At 35.4% G+C, this 17,667-nt stretch overlaps 1 protein-coding gene across 1 annotated transcript; it reads right to left on the bottom strand.

Moving 5' to 3' along the window:
- Positions 1 to 1,067: 1,067 nt before the first annotated feature.
- Positions 1,068 to 16,964, bottom strand: LOC18431444 (squalene synthase 1). The gene is made up of 13 exons (XM_006841569.4): positions 16,465 to 16,964; positions 15,262 to 15,304; positions 13,628 to 13,717; positions 13,335 to 13,410; positions 12,936 to 13,005; positions 11,869 to 12,012; positions 11,647 to 11,751; positions 11,308 to 11,454; positions 3,405 to 3,480; positions 3,031 to 3,119; positions 1,613 to 1,704; positions 1,475 to 1,520; positions 1,068 to 1,360 (listed from the first exon to the last, which is right to left on the bottom strand). The coding sequence occupies exons 1-13, from the start codon at positions 16,657 to 16,659 to the stop codon at positions 1,310 to 1,312; spliced, it is 1,224 nt and encodes a 407-aa protein (XP_006841632.1). The 5' UTR covers positions 16,660 to 16,964; the 3' UTR covers positions 1,068 to 1,309.
- Positions 16,965 to 17,667: the final 703 nt, after the last annotated feature.

Raw genomic sequence — 17,667 nt, forward strand, 5'->3', positions numbered from 1 at the left:
TTTTTTAATGAATATGACAAAAAAAATGATTTTAAATTTGTTTAATGTTATATTTTTTTGAAAATAAAATAAAATAAATGCATCATAATGTCGCTCGATTTTTTTAATTATGATTTTTTAAGTACATGATATAATTCCATTGTAATAATGAAATGTGACACATTTTTTTTTTTCAAAGTGCACACTTCAACAAGTCTACACGTGATGTAGGAGTGCAAAAAGGCGAGTAAAGACTAAAGACCGGCATAAAGCAAAGTCAATGAAATACTGCACCAATGTCTAGTATGTTCTTCTCCAAAAAAATTTCCTAAGATAAATGACGGTAATAAAATAATATACATTAAATCTGTGTTTATTTTTTTTCCTTTTTTTTATTATTTTTTTTCTGTTTTGGGGGATTTTTTATCCTTTTTTGTTTAAAAAAAGAATTCTACCGAACCAGTTCGTTTGGTTCTGGTTCCAATCGCTCCAGACCCCATATCCAGTTAATCGTTCCGATTCGATTTTGTGAACACTGCTATGGACAATACAATCACTTTTGTACCAACTGACTTTAAATGTAATTTTAACAAAATTTAAGTTGCTATTATTCAAAAAAGGAAAAAAAAAGAAAATAGGATGAAAAATTTTCAAAAAAAAAAATCCTTTTTAAGAACATGAATAAATTCATACAATCACTTTTGTACCAACTGACTTTAAATGTAATTTTAACAAAATTTAAGTTGCTATTATTCAGAAAAGGAAAAAAAAAGAAAATAGGATGAAAAATTTTCAAAAAAAAAAAATCCTTTTTAAGAAGAACATGAATAAATTCTCATTTTTCTTAAAGAAAATTGTTTCATGTGGGCTGGACCACATTTTTACAATAGGCAGTCCAGAAGTATAAAGCATCCATCTTAAAGATGGACGCAAATAGGTGGTCCATCTAAAAACAATTGTAACCAACAATCCAAATGTTTTCTTAATATAATTACTATTTCAAATTTTCAATTTTTTTTTTTTTTTTTCATATTCATGATCTCCATGTTAAAGATTATACATACTCTAAAAATTAGGATCAAATTATATTTAAAAAATATATTTATTGCGAAGCCCGCATTTCTACAATATGCCGCCACATAGAAACCGTGTCCTTTACTGAAAGCACATAAATTACAACTTAATAATGTAGCATTTTCACCCAACCAAACCTAGTAGGTAACATTTAAATTGCAGCTCAATCATGTAGTGTCCACAACAAAACAAGCAGGGCACATAATCAAAGTTATATGCACAAGTGGGGCAAGGATCACAGGCATGAAAGTTCTGATCACTTGACCCAATAAGCAATCATGATCATCAAAATAATGAAGAAAATTATCTGCACCCAAATTACTAGAGCATCAGTACATAGATACAGTTGATAACACTTAAGCAAAGAAGTATCTACCAAAACAAATAAATAAATAAATAAAGTGGTTGAAGCAAGGTTTACCAGTACAACATTTTGCCGAGTCTTGCTTTCATTGGCATAGGACCTCCTAAAGAAATTCAGAAAAAAGGCTATAAATCATATTGTCTGAACACATAAGAAATTCCAAATTGTGACACATAAGAAGGCAAGTTACTCAACCTTTTATCAAGCGACCCAGAGGCTCTGCAAGCCTTCTGTATTGCTTCTACACGATCAAGAGTTTTTGTAGCATTTGGGTCGCCTTTATCAACCTGCAAGAGCAATGAACCCTATACATATTGCAGCTACAACAACATGATCATGGAGTTAATGAGGCAACCGAGTTTTACAACCGCCTTTGCAATTTGATTGCCCACTAATTCTTTTATGGACCTTCTTTTTCCATCTGACAATCATCCTATTATGAAACTCATTTAAGAGTTTTAGAAAGATGAAATCTATATGTAGAAAATCCATGCAGCAACCACAGAATAGTCATAGTTTTTTTATGGACCTTCTTTATCCTTCGGACAATCATCCTTTTCTAAAACTTATTTAAGGGTTTCAAAAGAATGAAATCTATTCCTAGAAAAATCCATGCAGTGACCAAAGAATATTCAGTGACTATAAAAGAGAGGATGAAGGAACAATAATCACCATTTCAAAACGTCATTTGATAAATATGAGCACTCAATAATGAGAGTGTTGAAAATAATTACATATTACGAAATATAAATCACATTCCGATTGTTAGAAAATATATCTGATATGCATTGTAACTCAACAAAATATCATATACCCTAATATATAACTGCGTTGCCGATGTCTATTTGATATTTGGTACATGGTTAGCACATATGTCTACTTTTGTTCTAGTAGCCAGGAATAAATTTGCAATTTTTTTTTCCTCTCATTTGCATAGATTGAAACGGTCATGGGCTCCAAAATGAACATCTCTCTCACTTTTGAGTTTGTTATTCCATCTTTACATGTTTGCATGCAGGGCATTCAACACCAGTATGTATCATGAGCCTGCAACCATTCACTGGTTGCATATGTCATGTGACAATCCTTTTCATCTCACAATTGAAGATCTTTCCCCAGAAAACTTCTTTAACTTTATGACAGGTAGCCAAAAAAAAAAACAACAAAAGAGAACAATGCAGAAGCTGCTACTAAAGACGTAGTGCAATTTACTACAACTTCAGAATAATGGAGAACCTAGTTGATGAAGTAGAAATTAATTAAAAATCATCAATAGACTGAAAGAATGCAAGCTTCAAAAGTTATGACGGCTATTTTCAAAAGTTAAAACTCAATTTTAAAAGATACTAGCACCCAATTTTCATCATAACAATGAAGAGCTACAAAGGTCTCTTACAGAAATTTATTTATTCTTCTCTTGAATCTTCAAAAGAATTTTTAGAACTGTATGTGAAAGTATCTCCAGGAGCAAACTATGAGACCTTTGCCCCACTGCTTGGTAAAGTGTATACAAAATGAAACAACAAATTTTGAAATTTTTTTCCCTCTATGTAAGGCTGGGAATCCAAATGTTTAAAGAGCACCAACGTCAACTACATTAAACAACATCATACCTTAGAACTCAGCATGCATGAAAAATCGAAGAAGGCACCATACACATCAGCCATTGATCTCGTTTCATCCATTACCCTTGCAACTAAACCTGGAGAATGCACAAAAACAATTGATAAGCAAATACTTTTTGTCTTGCATAATAACAACGCCATGCCCACCAGGGAATGGCTGCAATAGTAAATATTGTATATTCTGAACTCAGCAAAACATTCCAGAAAACAGAAAATTCATGCCAAAATGGGTAAGATTAATACGCCACATATGCCTATTCCATTCTGATCATCAATAAGTGCAATAGTCTATTTCACTTTCACACACTTGTATGTACGTACAAGTGCAACAATGTACATCAGAAATTACAAGATTTAATTACCTCGTCTCATTCTCACGACTCCTCTAAAAAGTTCAACGTTGTTATAGCATAAAGCCAAAGTCCCTATTGCCATGATCTGAAACAGGTAGGTGCAACACATCAACACCAATCAATAACAACAATATTCAACATTTACATAGCAAAAAATTTTAAAGATTATTATTACCATTGGATCTTATTATACAATAGACATGTTTTGTTTTTAGACTGATTATATTCTGGTCATTTTATTTCAAATACACTTGTAGAGATATGTTTCATAATGTGAAATGGTTGCTTTGGTTATGTACCTTCCACAACTCAGTCAATGGGATAGTGGATAATAGGTATATAATTTAGATCTGGTAGAACATGAATGGGTAAAGTAATGGCAACAGGGAAGATTTTGCGCAGTTAGGAATTACAGAACTAACTGGTTGAAGCACTCAAATGGATTTTATCATATTCAAAGCTCTTTGCACTATTTTTCACTTAAGGTGCAGCAGGAGTTTTATGATCTAGGAATACTTGACCTTCGAGAAACCAAAAAACCTGCAGTGACGCTGCAATTGAAGTTATAGGTTAAATAGTTGATTCCCGATCCTTTTTTGGTAAACTTTCAAATTCGAAGAACTATTTTCCAAGAAATGGTTAGGTCATAAAACGGTCCACAATAATTAATACAAACATATTCCAAAGGAATTGATCACATAATCTCAGACTCTTGATATTCATGTTTGCTCAGTTGTGTAGGTTATCTAGCTGCAGTGGTGATTAAGCTCCACAACTCTATCCCAATTCATTTCTCACATGCTCTTCAAGATTCCATCTAGATCTTTTCATCATGCCAGGAATGTTAGTTTTTTCTCATTTTTACTGACACCCTAGTCCCGAAAAAGTCAGCAGCACCTCCCCTTAATCGGAGTCAATCTCAATACAAAAATCTCCACAAAACTCCTAGTCCCAGTAGGAATTAGATCAGGTTTCGGAGGCTAATCCAACACAAGAACACTCCTAGTCGCAATTAAATTCCTGCAGGAATTAGATCTAGTTTTTGAGGTTAACAAAGAGATAAAAGTAGTCCGGGACCTAAAGGCACGAGAGGAGCTCACTTTCTTCGAAGTATTTAACACCCCCGACACAGTTAGAAACTGAGATGAAAACAGTAGTAGCAAGAATACTACCAGGATACAACCAGATTAGGAAACGCTTCTTGAGTTTCCGAGTTCCATGCTCAAAGACTCACTTAAAATCACAACGTTAATGATCTTTGCTCGTTGTGATCATCAAATTCCTATGCTCTCGGTTTCGGTCACCCCTCTCTTTTTTTTTTAAGAATTCTCTATTTTCCCACAGGTGTAACCTTTCTGTTCTCTCAAAAACACATAACACACTCTCTCTTCCTATTTCTCTTACCCTCCCTTTTAAACTATAACAAAATATAATAATAGTCCAACTCTAGGACATGATGGATAGAGGTGAAAAAGGAAGAGTAATGTCAGTTTTAAAAGAGAAAGTAGCCTAGAGGTGAAAAAGGAAGAGTAATGTCAGTTTTAAAAGAGAAAGTAGCCTAGAGGTGAAAAAGGAAGAGTAATGTCAGTTTTAAAAGAGAAAGTAGCCACATGTTTTTACGTGGCAAAAGAACGAGAAGAGGGATGGGCAACAAGAGGAAAGGAGGGAGTTTTTCATCGCCCCACCATAGGTGAGAAAAATTTGGTGGTCCTCAAGGACCAAATAAATATAAAAGGGCCATCAAGGAAAACATAAGAAGAGAATTGTTTTTTTAGAAATGAAAATAAAATAAAATAATTGTTTTAAAACTAATAAATTAACTAATTTAATAATCCCCAACTAGTTTCAAAACAATTTAAAACCATAAACAAATTATATGAGCAAGATCAATAGAGAAATGCATAAGAAGGCATCCTAGATTTGAACCTCCGCATAGTGTTATACAGAATGCTTACCTGGACAGTGAGTGGACGAACCTTGAACTACATCCATTATAGATAAGCCTCCTACATGACACATTTCCTTTCAAATGTTGTGATTTTCTAAAAGGCTTGCGCTTTTAAGGCCCTGCGCCATTCCTGGTTTTCATGAGCACTCTAGGGAATATCCAGTTCCCATAGAAAGTGGCCTCCACTTCCACACTCATCTAGGTAAGTCTATGGAGGATGTTCAGCAATGCAACATCTCAGCCTAGGCCTTACATCTTCTAGGCAATAGAATTCCTCTCCATTCATTGCAGTCAATTGTACCATATGGAAGGGATGGGGTAGAAATTTATAAATTCCCATTGAATAAAATTTTGGTACAAAACATACATCAGACATCACACAAGTGACTTGTTTTTCCCCTTGAACCTCATACTTAAGATCTCCTTGTTCTTAGGTAAGGTTCCCATCACTCTGTGGCAAAATATAGATGGGCTCCAATCCCATCCCTCTAGCTGTCTACCAGACTTGGTCCCTTGCAAGGCTTTTGTTAGTAGATCTGCCAAGTTTTGGTTAGAGCGAACATGGAATACTAATATTACTCTATCTTCCAACAAAAGTTTTAGCTGACTGTGCCTCAAGTGAATATTTTTGGATTTTTCAGAATAAATCTTACTTTCGCTTGGTAAAGCTTCACAGTCACACCGAATTGAGATTGTAAGGATGGGCCAAGAGACAAGTGTTATGTCTACCAACAAGTTCCTTAAGCCACTCAGCCTCTTTATTAGTGACTTCCAAGGCTATTAACTCTAATTCCATCGTGGATTTGGATATACAAGTTTGCTTCTTGGAACCCTAAGCAACGGCACCCCCACTATAAGTAATCCATAAGCTAATAGACAGGGATTCATCAGTATCCGTAATCTAGTTTGCGTCACTGTATCTTTCTAATACAATGGGTTCACCCACAAAATGTAGGCCCTAGTTTATGGTTCTTTTGAGATATCTCAGGACCTTATAGACCGCATTCTACGTTACTGGTATATGTACTCAGCTTACCCACAGCAAAGCCTATATCATGTCTAGTACAAGACATTGCACAATTATATATCCAATGACTTGCATTGTCCAATTGGCAAATAGGAGCATTACGGTTCCTTCTAAGTTTAACATGAGCATCATGTTGGGTCGAAATTGGTTTTGCATTCATAGCGATAAAATTTATTGAGCATTTCCTCTATATAGTGGCTCTAGGTAAAAAAATACCCAGTAGTTGTCCTCGTTATTTTGATTCCAAGTATCACATCAGTTTGCCCCAAGTCCTTTATATTAAATTCAGAAGACAATAGTTTCTTAGTCTCCTCAATGCATGCAGTATTGCTGCCTAGTATGAGCATATCATCTACATACAGGCAAATAATTACAACCGCACCATCACATACCTTGGCATATACATATGTATCAGCATCGCTGATTTAAAATCCGCGTGATAAAACTCTATTGAATTTTTCATTCCATTGTTTGGATGCTTGCTTCAAACCATACAAGGATTCCACAGGTTTACAAACCTTGTGCTCTTGTCCCTTAAAGACAAATCCCTCAAGTTGCCCATTTAAAGTTTTTTCATCTAGTTCATCATGAAGAAAAGCAGTTTAAACATTCATCTGGTGAATTTCTAGATGGTATATAGAAGCCATGGTAATGAGTACTCGAATGGTAGCTATTCGAGCAACTAGAACATAGGTGTCAAAGAAATCAACACCTTCCTTTTGTTTACATCCTTGTGCAACCAGCCTTGCTTTATATTTCTTAGTAGTACCATCCACCTTTATTTTCTTTTTGAAAATACATTTACATCCTAAGGGCTTAGCACCAGAAGGTAAATCCACCAGTATCCAAGTGTCATTTCTAATATTGATTTCATCTCAGCGTTGGTTGTCTCCCTCCAAAAAGGAGTGTCACGTGAGGGCATAGCATCTTGGAAATTTTTAGATCTTCGACCAAAAGATACATCTGAAAATCATGACCAAAATCAGTTGGCTTCCTTATTCTTTTACTTCTCCTAGGTTCTCATGATCATCAATTTTGTGTTTACCTTGTTGTTCTTCACATTCATTATCCTACTCACCAATAAATGGGTGTTCAAATAATTCTGCATCCCTGGACTCTTTTATCACATTAGATTCAAGGTCTAGAAATTTATATGCTTTGCTATGTTCAGTATAGCCCAAAAACACACTTTACAAATCTAGGTCCAAATTTGGGCCTCTTAAGGTCAGGGAGCCAAAGCTGTACAACCCCAAATCTTGAGGAATCCTAAATAAGGTCTCCTTCCTTTCCAAAGTTCATATGGTGTAGAATTAGATTTTGAATATGGTATTTGATTCAAGATATAACATGCCAACATTAAAGCCTCTTCCCATAAATTAGCAGGGAGGTTAGAATTAATGAGCATGGCATTCACTATACCCACAAGAGTGTGATTTTTCTTTCAGCTAAACCATTATGTTGTGGTGTGTATGGGGCAGTAACCTGGTGAATTATTCCATTTTCTGTGTAATAGTTAAGTGAATTTGGTGGAACAGTATTCACCACCTTTGTCACTTCTTAAAACCTTGATTTTCAAATTCAATTAGTTCTTAGCTTCTGTTCTATAGATCTTATATTTCTTAAATACTTCATCTTTGTTTCTAATCAAACAAACAAAGGTGCATCTTGAGAAATCATTTATGAAAGTGACAAAGTACTTCTCTCAGATCACATACATCACCATGTACTAATTAATACCAGTAAACTGAAACTTACTTTCCAATATAAGAAAAGGTTTCCTATCAACTTTGATCGTACACATACATCACACACTATTTTCTAGAAGTACTCATTTTTCTTAAAGCATGATACTTAAAGAGACCTAATATACCATGCCATAAATAAAAGGAATCGAGCATATACAACAAAGAAGAGGTACATGTTTCATTATGTACACTACACTTTAACATGCCTTCAGTGGTGTACCTCATTCCTACAAAGTCGTCATTCTTCAAGAAAACAACTTGTTGGATTCAAAGAGAAGTTTAAAGCCCCTCTTATTCAACAAGTATTCTAACACCAGGTTTTTCAGGACTTCAGGGGTATGATACACATCCAGAAGGGTGAGGACCTTGCCAGACGTAATTTTTAATTGAATTGTCAAGCTTTAATTGAATCATCCCTTTAACTAGTACTTTAGAGGAGAAAGAATTGCCCAAATAAAGGATAGTGTCGTCCCCCAACATTTCATAAGCCCTAAACACGTTTTTGCTATTACAAACATGTCTGGTGGCTCCAGAGTCCACCCACCATTTTGTAGTGCCCCCAACTGCATTAGCTTTAGAGATCATAGCAACAAATCTTTCTTCCACCACAATGGCTTGAGTCAGCTGTCTCTTTAGAGTTCTACAAAATTTTTGCATATAATTGACTTTGCTACAAAAATAGCATACCAAAGTCTTTTACCCTTATCTTAAGCTATCTTTGAGTTTACATCTTGGGTATCTTTATTACATTCTTTCTTTTCTTCAATCTTGATTCCTTTTCAGTCCACAACTTCTTTCTTGGACCTTCAATCTGAGAATTGTACTCTTTCATATCTCAAAGTCAAGTCAATTCTTCGACCCACAAATGGGTCATCAATCGTTCAAGGCTCAAGTCTTTTGACTCAGGCATTAGTGTGTTTTTGTAGTCTTTCCAAGAGGGTGGCAACTTATCATTTTTTGCACCGACATGGAATGACTCATCAATTTTAATAGCATTTGATGGAAGCTCATTGACTATAATATGAAACCACGGCTTTGAGCCAATACCCATTTTTCTTCGGTAATTTTAAAAATTAAGTATTTGCTAATGAAGCACTTCTTCCTATCAGCAATCTTCTTTTTTATATTTGGCATCCAAATCTTCCCACAGTCCTTTGCAGTTGGCATTCATGAGTAAAGGTCAAACAAAGGATCACTTAGAGCATTCAGGATATATGCCCTTTACATATGCAATCATTTTCGTCCCATTCTTGAATTTCTTCTGCAATCTAATAAGTGGTGGTTTGATCACCAGTAGAATTCGAGGGTGTGATTCTAGTAATGGGACGTGCTTCCTTAGTACATAGTCCACTTTTAAGGTCCTCAATAAGAATAGGACCTTACCCTATCATCTTTTAAAATTAATTCCATCAAAATGATCCAACCTTACAAAATCTTAGGTCCTTGCTTTCAGCGAGCTTCCAGTGGCATATCGTCACTTAAATATTTTGAAATCATTAGGTTTTCCCAATTTTATTAACATCCCAGTCTCAAAAAATTCAGTAGCACCTCCCCTTAACCCAAGTCAGTTTCAATACAAAAATCGCTAGAATACTCCTAGGCCCAGGTAAATTCCCATAGAAATCAGATCAGTTTTTCAGAGGCTATATCTGGCAACAAAAACACTCATTGTCCCAATTAAATTCCCGTAGGAATTACATCTAGTTTCAGAGGTTAACGGAGTGATAAAAGAGTTCGGGATCTGAAGGCACGACGCTTTTTTCAAATTATTTAACGCCCTCAACTCAGCTAGAAACCGAGATGCAAATGGTGCCGGCAAGAATGCTCCTAGGATACAGCCAGATCATGAAACTCTTCCTCAGTCCCCGAGTTGCATACTCAAAGACTCACCTAAAATCACAGCATTACTGATCTTGCTCCTTCTGACCATCAAATTCTCGTGCTCTCGATTTCGGTCACCTTTTTCTCTGTTTTTTAAAGGTATGAAGTCGTCCAACTCTAGGACGTGTTGAATAGAGGTGAAAAAGGAAGAGTAGTTTTAAAAGAGGGAGACTGGCCACATGTTAAAACGTGGCAAAAGAACAAGAAGAGGAAGGGGAGTTCTTCACCGCTTCACCATAGGTAAGAAAAGAGTTGGTGGTCCTCAAGGACCACATAAATATAAAAGGACCATCAAGACAACATAAAAATAATAATTGTTTTGAAACTAATAAATTAACTAATTTAACATAGGATGCATCCCCTATCAAATCCATTCATTACTTTGAAATTGGAAGTTTTACTTATTCCTTTGAAATTGCTCAACAACATGAATAACATGGTCAAAGGAATTGGTATGACTTTCAACATAGGCTCCTCATTTGAAGGAATCAGAAACACAACAAACTAGAAGAAATCTTCCCTCTTCGTGCCCGTTACCTGATTTTCTATTGTACGAATCAGTACGTTTGATTATCCTAAGACAACTTCTAGTTGCCGCCCATAAGTCAACTGGAAGACATTGACTTGGCATAGTAGGTATGGACCCAGACTATCAACCAAAAATGAAAAACAAGAAGAAAAAAATTGATGCATGTACTAGATCTTCTGAATAAATAAGAACACAACCAAACACAAAAATAAAAATTAACTTCTCACTAAATATAAGAATGCAACTATATCACTTAAGTCTCATCTATCAAAAGAAAAAACTGCATGCTGAAACGCCTTTTTCTCAAATTTGATGGTTCTAGCTGCCACATTCTTTAGAATCCATATTTGATAAACTCCAAAACCCATTTTTCACACCGATTAGCAGTTTCTTGCGCAGATAATTAAAAAGAAAAAAGCTAACATACTTGTTTGCACTTCGAAGCATAATATTGATTTTTACACTATGCCCAGCAAATCATAGAAACTATTTCATGGGGCCAGCCATATATATTTATCGCATAGAACTTCATGAGAGTCCAGTAGCATGCTGCCATGTTGTATTCATGAGAAAGGAAAATCCATTATAACATAATGTGACAAATATAAGTGTTCAAATACCTTCTATTTTCAGAAAAGACAAAAACACACACACACACACACAAACGCAAACACATGCCCATGTGCGTTTTTCTGGTATCGTATTAACTCATTTGATAAAGTGATGGATTAAATGTAGATGGAACATTGGTGATCGTAATGGTAGTTTAAAAGGCTGCATACCTGAGGAATGGCACAAAATCGGAATATTGCAGGATCTCTTAAAGCAGACATGTACTTCAAGCAATCCTCCACATGAAATAATGCATTGGTGACCATTTCATTCAAACAACGTACTGCCTCTGATGAGTTTTCCTCATATTTGAAGTCCTAAAAACATTTTCAGAAGGGCTCAGAAATGACCTATCACTTGGGTATTATTCAGCCAAAAAAACAAGGGGGAAGAAAAAACACTCATAGCAAGGGATGAATCTAAAGCCATTAAAAGCAAAGACAAAACCAAAAGAACATCTGACAAAATAGAAAAAATCCATAAAAAATGAAAATTGACCCAAGACCGACCTCTAGTTTAAGGGCGTATTTATTCCATATTTCTCGGGGCCAGAACATGCGTGACTTTGGCACCTCATTTATGTCCTCCAAATAGTCTCTAATGATATTTGTTTTCTGCAATTCAAAGACAAGAGTACTGTTATATATCCAAGTCACATATCTAGTGATTAGAAGAATGCTCCTATGAGTTTCTTGAATAAAAGCCCATCAAGTTCATCTTCCAAAACCCACCTGAAGGAACAAGCCCATTGAATTTGAGAGAGAATCTGGGGCGAATTCTTCTGTTCCAGAAGCATAAAAGAGACGGGATAATCCCAACCCAACAAGTCCTGCCACATAGTGGCAATACTCATCATAGTCATCGATTGTTTCCACCTATGAAGCAGATGAAAGAAGTCAATAATGTACCTCATGTTTATCCGATGAACAATAGTCGAAGCTATCACTGCAACCCTAGTGATCCATGTAGTTCTGAGTTATCCTATGCAGGATCAACAGAACAGAGATTCTATAACTGGAAATTTATGGTGCAAATTGTGATGGTAGGATCAACAGAATGGAAAAGTTTGGTCGTGTTGCGCAATTTTAGCAACATATATGATGAACCGTATCTTCAACTTATAACCATTTTTAATTTTTAGTTCATTTTCATAATTCCGGAAAGAAAATGATAAGGGTCCAAAGAGTTTGGAATATGAGGTGGAAGGATAGAGTAGAAAATCAAGAGGAGGTTTCAAGCAGTAGATTTGATCCCCCTGGTGGGAATAAAGGTTTGAGTATTGTCAACTAGACGCTTGTTCCTCAAGTCATAAGATAAAAGTATTATCAATTTGTTCTTTGACAAGTGTTAACAGTTTCAAAGAGAAGCTTGATATGATATTCATCCATCATAAAGCGCAAAGTTTAAATATGCAAAGATACAGGCACAAGGAGCAAGCGCAGTTACAGATTACCTCTGGTGCAGTACAGTTTCCCTCAGGTGTTTAATAACTATTCCATGACATCCAAAATGAGGATTAGCACAAGTGATAGAGTGTATTTGTGTTTAGCCACGGCTAGCATACTATACTGAAGAACAGTTGTTCTTAAGAATATAATAATTATTCTATGACATCCTAAATGATTAATGAGCACAAAAACATGATGGTGTACTGATGCAGTTAGATTAGGATATGCATCAGAAGTTCACAACCTTTGGTTTATGGCCATGAAGATGAATAAAGAACACCCAGTGAAGTAAGTTCGGAGATAGCCAACAAAGTAAAGTATATAGCGTATAAAACATGTATATAGCGCACCTCCTTGCAAATAAATTTCGCCATCCCTGCACCCATTCCTTTGGTAATATCTTCAATGGCCTCTTGATACCTGGAAAAGAAAAAAGAAAATAGAGTGAATTGAATTACAGCCTCCTCAAAGGAGCAGCAGGTAAATTCAACAGTCCATGAATCAACTTCAATCAACCATTGCAATGTGGCAAAGAGAAAAGTCATTTGTTGACTGTACCCCTGATTGGCAGATAATATATATTCCCAAAGTATAATAATGTTGAAAAGAACCCCATAGTCTAATTTTTAAAAATTAGAAGGTTACCCAATTTTTATTGAAGATGTCAAAACTGCAACTTCTTTTGGACTGCACGAAGACTGGTGCATTCAAATGAAATTATTATTCAAGCTATACTAGTGAGAACAAACCTTCTTCCAAGCTCCAGAAATGAACTTGCCACGTGTTGGAAGTGATCCATCAACATTTTATAGTGATTTGTACCACCTAAAGATAAAATGAAACATTAGGATTAATTTACTTAAATTCAAGCTTTGAAAAGAGACATTGAACAAGAAAATAATCTTGCAAGCAGGATAGATTATAGATGCAGTTGAAGTAACTTGCAGAATTAAAAATGTATTAATGATTCATATATCAGTGACAAGTCAGCCAAAAATGAAGTAGAAGTAGCATATATGGTAATCTAAATTTGTATGCTTACATGAAAAGTGCCAATTGACGTCATATATGTGACGATGAAAAGACTCCAATATTGGTAATTTGACATCAGCAGGTATGCTAGTATCATCCTCTGCATGGTAAAAACATGCAAGTTAATTAGAAATATAGAATAATGCAAAACCCATAAAAATCATGATTTGATAGGTATAACAAAAACCAAGAAATGGTCAAAAAATAAACTAGAGAAGTAACTTAACAATCAAACATCAAGAAAGATATGCAGGACATGTATGGGAATCTGCATAAACAAAGGGGAAAGTTATCAAAAAGCACCGAAGAGAGGAACTACTTAACATGTCACCTGTTTCTTTTGATTTAGCTTAAAAAAGACCATCAAAGGACAAAATAATCATGAGTTATAAGAGTTAATATTTTAGGAATGGCTTAATAAAGAGAAAATTTTGTACAGGCCCCTCAAAAAAAAAGAAAAAAATAAAAATTTCATAATAACTCCTCTCTCATTTTCTCCTACTGTGCAGCATTAATTTTTAGAAGTATCTATCATCCTACCCCCTCCTCACTTCCCTCCCCTTCCTTTGTTACCTTTGCCCCATTAAGTGCCCCAAACAAAATATGAAATCTTTCAAAATCCTCTCTCATCCCTCAAAAAAGCAAGAGACAAGGAAGGGGAGTTATTGAGGTAAAAAATATTTGTTTTGCGCAGTTAGTGAAGTAAAAATAAAGAAGGAAACAGAGAAATGTGAGCAAGGGGTCAGATAATACATACTAATAAAAATCAATGCTGCAACGATAAGAACAATAAGGGAGAGGTTATTAGAAATTAAATAATTTTTAAGGGATCCATGCAAAACTTTCCCTTTTAATAAATGTTGAAATGCCAAATACATGATTTTTCGTGTGGTTTGCTAAATTTCGCCAAATAAGAACACATTAAAGTACTAAAAGCTTTTTCAGCACTGGGCGTGGTGCATGGCGGTCTCACATTCCCAGGCACCTAGTGCTGGATATCATGAAATGCATACACAGTTATGTAGACTCTTAATGAAAGAGTTATGTCAACTACAGGGTGTTCCATAACGGTAGAGGAGTAGATCCAGAAAAAATTGACCACTCCATTAGTTTTCTTGTTTACTTTCTACAAGCATGACCATGTGGGTGCCTGTGGAAACTAGTGCATCTTAAGGGCGTGTGTGATTTGGAGCCACAATTTACACAGGGTGACATTTTACATGGTTCCCCACTAACATTGTAATTGGCACTGTAGGGTCCCACATAGAGCACCAATTTCCTTGAAGCTGACAAGGTGGGGCAGGACATCCCCCCCAGAATCAAATGGGGGAGATGTCCTATAGTGTCGAATGCACAAGGGAGCATTGTGCTCTCAATGCTTTCAAACGCATCTTAAATATTGGTTGTAAGATAAATACAAATAATACAATCACAACTTTTGTAGAATAGAAATTTATTTCCTTCTGAATACACAAGAATATTTACTTATAGAAAAAGCACATGAAATTTTCGTTCAACATCCTGGAAAAACAACATAAATAAAAAAAGTGAATAATAATTTTATGACTTTGAATGCCTAATGACACAAGGTAAAATAACATAGTCAAAGAGGAACATATATTTCAGCAGTAGCAAGGAACAGACCTACTGTATCAAGCCCACGAAGAACCAAGTAAAATATGCAAACCTACAAAATTCAAGAGAAGCAACATATCATTAGTTCAAGGCCTTTATGTCACTAAGACTGAAATCATTTTAGCAGAAACCAATTGTAAATGTAAAACTAGGAAATTTAATGACACGAGAAACAGTTAACTCATGTCCTTAGGATGGAAAATGCTTCACAAACATCAATTAATAAATATGTGAACAATGGCAGCCAGGACAGAAACTAACCTTATTGAAGCATTTTCTTTCTACGAACACATACCAATTAACATTTTAAAGTTAGCCAAGACAATTCGGACTTTCATCATATGAAGGCATAACAATTGCGTATTTAAAATAGTTTTTTTTTTCCTAACATAGTGTAGTACTTCAATATGAAATCCCAATAGCAGGAGCCCCTCCTGATATTGAATTACTTTCAACAAATTGGTCCGCTGGTAAGCATAAGGTAGTTATAATATCATTGTATGATGCATATATGTTTAGGTGGAGTTTATAGTTTCTTCTGTTTCTGGCTATAATTCAACGGTCAAAAACTTGCCTTGAGCTCAGAACACAGCACCTGCTACGAGCCCAAAATGAGCTAAAAGATTGCAAAAAAATATAATACAAAAATTGCTAAAAACCCAAAAAATAAATATACCCGACTCTGTACATTTAACTCGCTTCCGTAAGGTCCCAAGTCCGAACCAACTCAGTAGAATCTCAAAACTGCTAATTTAAACCTCGAACACCAAATAGAACTAAAACTCACATAGATCATTTTCCAATGAGCAAGTGATTATCTTGCAAACGGCACAAATATCCCTTCTGGTACTGTGTGCCATACGTTAAGATCACTCACAATAGGAAAAGTTCCATTTCCAACTAACAACACACCATTTGTCACAAGTTTAGGCTATCTATAATTTCACCAACTAAACCTCATAATCATCATGTAAGTATAACTATATACTTACAAAAACATTCAAGAACTCATGACCCTTAGAATATGAAAAAAGCATTAATCACAACAACCAAACAAAAACCCCAACAATCAAATCTCATCAGGCCGTGTCCACAAAGAACACACCAATCTCAACAAAACTTCGAAAAAAAAAAACAAGCTCAAGCTTCAAAACCAAAACAAGAAAAGAAAGCCCACGAGAATTTTAGACTGAACAATTTATATGTACATACAGCATTCCGAAGCTCTGGTTCAAGTTGCTGGATCACGAGAGCAAAGCTTCGTGAGACTTTTTGGAGCATGGTGTAACAGAAGGCCCAATGTGGCTCTGGTGGGACCTGCTTCTCTGCATATAGAGATGCAAACTTGAGCTTTACGAGGGCAGGCAAATCCGCTGGGTGTTTTAGTAAAGAACCCAATTTCCCCATTTTCGATTCACTATTCTTGCTTCAATAGACCTCAGATCTAAATTTGAAGGAGCCGAATGAAAATCGGAGAAAATCAGAGGAATCGAAATACCCAATGCGGGTGTTTTCCTTCTCAGTAAGAACGTGAGAGAGATTAATGGTCGATCAGAAATTTGACAATGGATAAAAAACTAAAAAAAAGGGGAAAAAAGGAAACCGTAGAGGGCGCTTTCGAGACAGATCGTTATCGGGTAGCTCAAAGAAGGATAAAGAAGAAGAATTTGGAATTTTTTTCTTGTTCGTTATAAATTAATGAGAAATGAGAAAACAAGGACAACAATCGCTTATACGCATCCACCAACAGATATGGAGAGAGGGGGAGAAGGGGTTTATATACTGGTGGGGCGGTTTGTATACAACCTAGGCTCCAAACAATCAAAGTAAAGCGCACCTTCAAGCGTTAAAAAAATGTCCTTTCAATATTGAAAATCTTTGTAATAGCTTTAAAATATATTTTACTTTCAATTATAAAATTTTAATTCTAAAAAATAGGATAGATCAAGCATAACAATAAAAACTTGAAAAAATAAAAAATTGACGGTCAAATAATGCAAAATGTATTATTTTTAAAATTTAAAATTTATTTATTTTTTCATGTCTTTATATGTTGATACCGATAAGATCAATAGGAATATATTTGTGCATCAAAACATCCATTTCCAACGAAATTTTGATATGTACAAACTTTTTCCTTATATTCTGAGTGAGATGGGCAGGCTTTTTGTGGTCAAATTTGGTGTTCCCCAAACTAATAAGAGTCCTCCCTCGGCCAAAACATCATCATTTTTGGCTATAAATACAAGGGTGAAATTGACCACCCTGAGTTGACAACGGTCGACACGAGTGTCCCGGCCTTCCAAGTTTCAAGGACGGAATCGACCACCCTGTGAGTAGACAATCGACAACACGAGTGTCGCTGTTAGCATGCAGCCAGTCTCCATAATATAGAAATGCAATAAATATTTTTTT

The sequence above is a fragment of the Amborella trichopoda genome, chromosome 2, assembly GCF_054954075.1.
Source record: "Amborella trichopoda isolate Santa Cruz 75 chromosome 2, AtrichopodaSantaCruz75HAP2 v2.0, whole genome shotgun sequence".
Taxonomy (NCBI): Eukaryota; Viridiplantae; Streptophyta; class Magnoliopsida; order Amborellales; family Amborellaceae; genus Amborella; species Amborella trichopoda.